We start from the raw sequence: 6559 nt of genomic DNA, 5'->3' as shown, positions 1-6559 counted from the left end.
ACATGATACACTATTTGATGTGCGAGATACACTAATCTGATGCGCGAAAATGAGGAATTTTAGAAATTTGTAAAACTTATAAGGGATAATGATAATAAGTAAACTAAAAAGTAAGATTTCTCCAATTTTTCCTAAATTAAAAGGTTAGGTGGGGTTGTCTTTATTGATTTTTGTGGTTATATTCATGACAAATTTATCCGGACCATTAAATATATAAGCAGCCAGGTGGCTTTAATCCAGTGCATCATTGAGAATTACCGGATGATTTATTACTGGACTGGATCCTTTTCTTTCTTTTTGTACTTCCCATTGATGACTAACCATAAGTCATTACTCATTAAAATATGCAACATTCTTTCTACTATATTATAAAGGGAGTTCAGGTCCAACTATAATATATAATATTTAAGATTGAGACTTTTCCCAATCTTCAATATTATATATTATACTTGTGGAATTTTTAAAAGGGAGTTTATGCCCAAGTATAACATATAATATTCAAGATTGGAATATTATATATTATATTTGGACCTAAACTCCCTTTTATAATATAGTAGAATTTATTATATACTAGAACTTGGGCATAAACTTCCTTTTAAAAGTCCCACAAGTATAATATATAATATTGAAGATTGGGAAAAGTCTCAATCTTGAATATTATATATTATATTTGGGCTTAAACTCCCTTTTATAATATAGTAGAAAATTTATTATATACTAGAACTTGGGCATAAACTCCCTTTTAAAAGTCCCACAAGTATAATATATAATATTGAAGATTGGGAAAAGTCTCAATCTTGAATATTATATATTATACTTGGGCCTAAACTCCCTTTTATAATATAGTAGAATATATATATGTCACAAATGGAAAAGTAACAATCAAGGAAATGGAAAATTCCCAATCAAGGAAGCAACATATATCATTTACAAATGACTTAAAAAACATTAAAAATTACAATAATTACCAATTTAAAATATTTAAAAGCTATCCCAATCAAGGAAATGGAAAACTCCCAATCAAGGAAGTAACATATATCATTTACAAATGACTTAAAAACCATTAAAAATTACAATAATTACCAATTTAAAATATTTAAAAGCTATATAAAAAAATAGGTTGACTCTTAGAATTCTATCAGGCTCACATATATTGGGACAGAAAAAATAACACATATCATTTTAAAATTACCAAAAAAGTATTATAAATAATAATAATTAACAACTTAAAATATCTGAAAGACATTTTAAAAGGGTTAATTTTGTAATTTTATCCATATCACATAAATTAGGACAAAGTGACCAGTAATGTACATTATTTCAAAGTTACATAAAAATATTATAAATCACAATAATTAATAACTTTAAACATTTTTTAAAAAAATATGAAAGTTTGGATGACTCTCCAAATTTCATTTGTGTCACATAAATTGAGATAACAAAAATAACATATATTGGGTCCATTTTAATTTATTTGTCTTATTTTATTATTTTTTATATTTAAAAATTGCGTAAAAATACTATAAATCATGATAATTGACAACATAAAATATGTTTTGAAAAAAATACAAAAAAATCCACTGATTCTTGAAGTGAATCTATCGTAAAAATACTATAAATCATGATAATTGACAACATAAAATATTTACAAAATGTTGTATGCAGGTAGTCTTATTATGCCTTAAATAGCGTCAAAGAAAGTACATATTTGTGATAAAAAAACTTATTCCTTTATCCACGCAAATAATCGCTTCAAAAACTCGGTCATTAGCCCCAAAGCATGCCATTTATATTATTGGGCCCGTACTATGCACGGGCAACATTATCTAGTTTTAAAATAAAAAGGAGTTTAAGTTCTATATGTAATATCTTTTTTATATTTACATAATTAAGTTATTATCGGATGAATCTCTAGATAAGTATTACTATTAAATTATTATATGATAAAAATAATAACTAATTAACCTGCTGTGACATGTTCAAAAGTTATAAATGGTCTAAGGAATTTTGGGGTGTATATATAACATAACTTAAATTCTAAATGACAAAAAATGTTACTTTTAGTTTTTTTTTCTTTTTTGGAACAAAAGGTCCTCATGTTGCAATTAACAGATCACCTGTACTTGCAAATTAGTACAGCTTAAAATGATCATTGATCTTCAGTAGGTAATTAAACATTTTGAGTAATATAAATGTTCAATTGATGCTAATCTGAAGAGGATCGAACAAATTTAAGGGGTTGCGTATATATTATGCCAATTAATTTTTTTTTTAAAAAACTTATAACCTAAGAGGATTAATCCAAACAAAATATTCTGGAAAAAAATCATGTATATTATAGGAAAACTTAAGAGATGTCACGGATTGAATATTTTTTTGAAATGGTTAATGAATCCATAACAAGATAGTGTGCTATTTTTTAGATTAAGGGTGTGTTTGGTAGGAAGGAAAATGTTTTCCTAGAATATTGACGGAAAGTACATATATTTTGATATAATATAGACTTGCAGAGTAACCAATTTTTTTGGTTCCGCTTAAACTCTTCAGAAATGTTGATGTATGTGTATTGGATCCTTTAGTATATTCGGAAGATACGATAGGGGGTGTATATTTGCAAATTTTTTTTGAAGAATTTGACCAAACGTAACTTTTGTCTCATTGATATGAGAGGTCAATTAGTGATCATATTTGACTTAAATTTAAATTGATACTTTAATTTGGCAGTTCAAACATCGTAATCAACCATTATCCCCAATTTTAGCTCTTTCCAAAACTTACTCCCAAAGGATGACTTTTGAAGAATTGCTCAAATTCAGTTTAATTTCACATTTTTGCATATATAGGTTAGTTTGTGTATATTGACAATTTTAAATTTTTTTATCAGCCAAACTAATTTGAGATTTGCATCAAGTAAGTTCACTAAGAATGGTAAAGGTTCATAACAAGAAGTTTTTAACTTTCACTTGGACGATACTTTTCTAGCAAATGTTATATACTCATAACTCATAAGTCTTGTTTATCAATTATTTAAGTTATTGACTAATCCAAATATGTGTTGTGTAAGGCCTATTAAGGAGTAAATGCTCCATAACAAAATAAAATTCATATCTAGAACTCGAATTTGAGATAAGAAACACTTAATAATTGGCAATGATGAAGTCATTGGATTTTACTAGTTAGGAATAATATATATTCTAGAGTTGGTAAATAGCATGAGTTATTAAACCTTTCCAACAGCTTGCACAATAGCAACTACTAACAAAAAATAGACAAAGACACTTAATATAAAAACTTATAGTATGATTTTAACTTCATTTTTTCTACTAAATTCTTCAAATTCATCTTAAAGAAGAATAATTTAACATATCTAATACAATCTCATTACTAATATCAACAAAAATTAAATCACCAACCACCTTACCTATTTCCCTTTTCTCCTCAACTCCATTTGACTCTTCAAAAGAACTCAACATATTAGAAATGGGAATTAATTGTTTGATATTAGTTTCATTTATGGATTCTTGGCTCCATAACCAAATATTTTGTAATAGATTCTCCCATAGTTGCTCAGCTCCTAAAATTCTTTGAAATTCTTCTTCTTTCCCTTTTTGATTTTCCACCACTTCTTTAACACAATCAAAAAGGAGTTGTCTTGATTCTTGTATTGCTTCCTTGTTCTTAATGTACTGAGACTCGTGGCTTGTTTCTTCTGAATTTGAAACTGTTTGACTTGGAAATTCCTCTTGTTTCTTTTCCTTGACACATTCTTGTTCTGTTATTTGTTTTTTTCATATAAGTTAGTTCAAAGTTGTTGTAAAATGTAAATGCACACAGTATTATAGTCTATACGCAAGTCTTATTACTATCTTTATGAGGTAGAGACTGTTTTCGAAAGATACTCGACTCAAGCAAATTAAGACAATAATAAAAATGAAAATGATAGTAGAGAGAAACATGACCTAATAGCAAAGTAGAGTGGAACATATGTGCAAGAAACCGTAAATATCTTATTTATTTTATCATAGATTATGAGAATTTATCTTAAATATATCTATTTTTCTACATGTCAAGTTATGGTAAGATCTGTGTATATTATACCCTTTCCAAAACTCAGGGCTAATTTGAGTATGTTGTTGTAAATCTGTTTAATCATGAAATTTGAATTTCAAATATTTTCAAGTTCCTAGAAACTGGTCTGACATATATTAGTTTTTGGATTTTTGAAACTTTCACTTACGAAACTTCAAATCTTTTCATGTAAAATGCATATCCAAACACGACTTCAAATTTCAAAAAATCACAACATCAATCATTAAAAATTCAAATTACCAACTTCAAAATCTATAATTTAACGGGAGCTGAAAGTAGTACTACTTACTTTTAACATGTGGAGAAACATCATCATCAGAAGATTCAGTTTCTTCTAGAACTGACACAGGACTGAGTTGCTTACTTTCTTCAAGAAATTCCAACCTTAACTTTCTTCTCTCTTCAAAAACCTGTTACCTTATCAACAACCAATCTGAATTCAATCACACTAAAGTCACAAAACTATTTTATATTATGTCAGTCGCTAGTAAAGTTGTATAACTATTTTTTTTCGACGAATTTCACCTATATTAAATGTCATAAAAACAGAGTTTTTACCTGTTTTTCATGTAGAAAGTTGTCATATGCATCACTAGAATCATAACAAGAATTGAACACAGTCCTACTACTTGTTGAAGAAATTTTCTCATCATTTGCAATAACATTACTATTTTTGCTTGTAGAATTGTTGTGTTCTTGATCATTTGCCAAATTCTTGATTTTTTGATTATGGCTAAATGTAACAAGTTTATTAAACACAGATTTCACAATCTTTGAACAATTAAGAATCTGTTTCCTTCTCTTCTTTGCACCACAACTAGCTGATCTCTTCAAGAACAAATAAGTACTAGAATTTGTAGAACAACATCGAAAATCGCAATCAGAAATAAGATGTTTGTTTTTCAATTGACCTCTTTCAAGAAGATAGATTTGTAAGGTAAATGGTTCTTGTTGTTCTTGAAGGAACTGTCCAAGTTGTTTTGACATAATTTTTTGAAGTAAGCTAAGCTAAAGCTATGTTGGTAGTAATAAATTTTGAAATGACTAAATGAGAATGGGTAGAAAAGGCAAAAGGATATGGAATTTTGGGCATTAATTGAGAGAGATAATTAATATATAGGCATCTATGTCTATATTATACAAAGTGTTTGTTTGGATCAGAATAGTGCTGCAAATTTAAATTTAAAGGGATGGGGGAATTGGAGAAAAGACAAAAAAAAATGATTCACTTTTTGTGCAAGAATTGGATTTTTTCAAATATTTTTTACCTAACCTTTTTTGTGACCATGCATCTAAAGTCAATGAGTGAGCTAGCTAGCTAGGCATTTTTATAGTTAAAGCTACCAAGCCTTATGAAGGTGGGTTGGGTGGCTTCTAGTGGTCCCACCTCATGGAAAAAAACAATTAAGTTATATATACGGACAATATAAATATTTTTATACGGTTAATGTAGTTTAGCTTGTGATGATAGACATTTTCAATAGTAATGTCTTGAAGATGATTTACCATTAGCGAGAATTTCTCGAGCCTCCAAGCCTTTTTAGCATGAGATTTTGAGTCTCGCGTGTATACTATTTACCATCAAGGTAGGGGCAGAGTAATAGTGGTGTCAGGCTTATCATCAAGGCAGGGACAAAACTATAGTTGTGTAAGGATGGTCACCAGAACATTCTTTATCAAAAAATTATATTGTATATACAAGTTGAATATTACTATATATTGATATATATAAGATTTAGAACACCCTTTAAAACAATAGAAATCGGTAACTTAGTGACTGAGTGTGCACATATTGATATGGTACCTAGGTTCGATTCCTTGCATTCGCATTACACACGAGAGAACAACAACTCAGTAGCAAGGTTGCAATTCAACAAATTGAAGGTCACTCAATTTCGATTCCTCATGTTCACATTTTTGAACACCATTCGTAAAATTTTTAAATACGTTATTAAATCAAGATATCTTAAAAGCGGATCCTATTTTATGTATGATGTCTATCTAGGGTAATGTATGAAATATATAACAAAGATGAACTTGTTGATCTTTATGTCAGACAATCAAATTTAATTTTTGTTTCACTCAAGAGGTGAACAGGATCTCAATAGAGTTACGATTTCTATTAGGTGACTTATTAATGCTTATTGCAAAAAATTGCTTGTAATTGACTTATAACTGATCTGATCATGTATATATTCTTTTAAATTGAACTTAAATTAATGGGGGAAAAAACAAGGATTAGATTTGTATAGAATGTGGTCCTGATAGATTTTGTTTTTTTGTTCAAGCTAATTAAGAGCAACCTAGCTAAAAGAAGCAACAAAGGAACAAAAAAAGAAAATAGAAGACTTGCTGCATGGCAACTTCAATTTGGTAACACTTGTATGGTTACTGATTTGTCTAAGCAATAAATTAGCATAAAATTACATGTTTTGTCCTTTAAATAAGTTACTCTAACTTTTAATTTTTA

General features: G+C 28.3%; 1 protein-coding gene across 1 annotated transcript; it reads right to left on the bottom strand.

Moving 5' to 3' along the window:
- Nucleotides 1-3298: 3298 nt before the first annotated feature.
- On the bottom strand, nt 3299-5237 carry LOC125855501 (uncharacterized). Its single transcript, XM_049535222.1, has 3 exons — nt 4648-5237; nt 4379-4499; nt 3299-3772 (listed from the first exon to the last, which is right to left on the bottom strand). Exons 1-3 carry the CDS (start codon nt 5074-5076, stop codon nt 3339-3341), a joined length of 984 nt encoding a protein of 327 aa, XP_049391179.1. The 5' UTR covers nt 5077-5237; the 3' UTR covers nt 3299-3338.
- Nucleotides 5238-6559: the final 1322 nt, after the last annotated feature.

The sequence above is a fragment of the Solanum stenotomum genome, chromosome 2, assembly GCF_019186545.1.
Source record: "Solanum stenotomum isolate F172 chromosome 2, ASM1918654v1, whole genome shotgun sequence".
Taxonomy (NCBI): Eukaryota; Viridiplantae; Streptophyta; class Magnoliopsida; order Solanales; family Solanaceae; genus Solanum; species Solanum stenotomum.
Note: the sequence above shows the minus strand (reverse complement) of the source record. Positions and strands in the feature narration are given on the sequence as shown.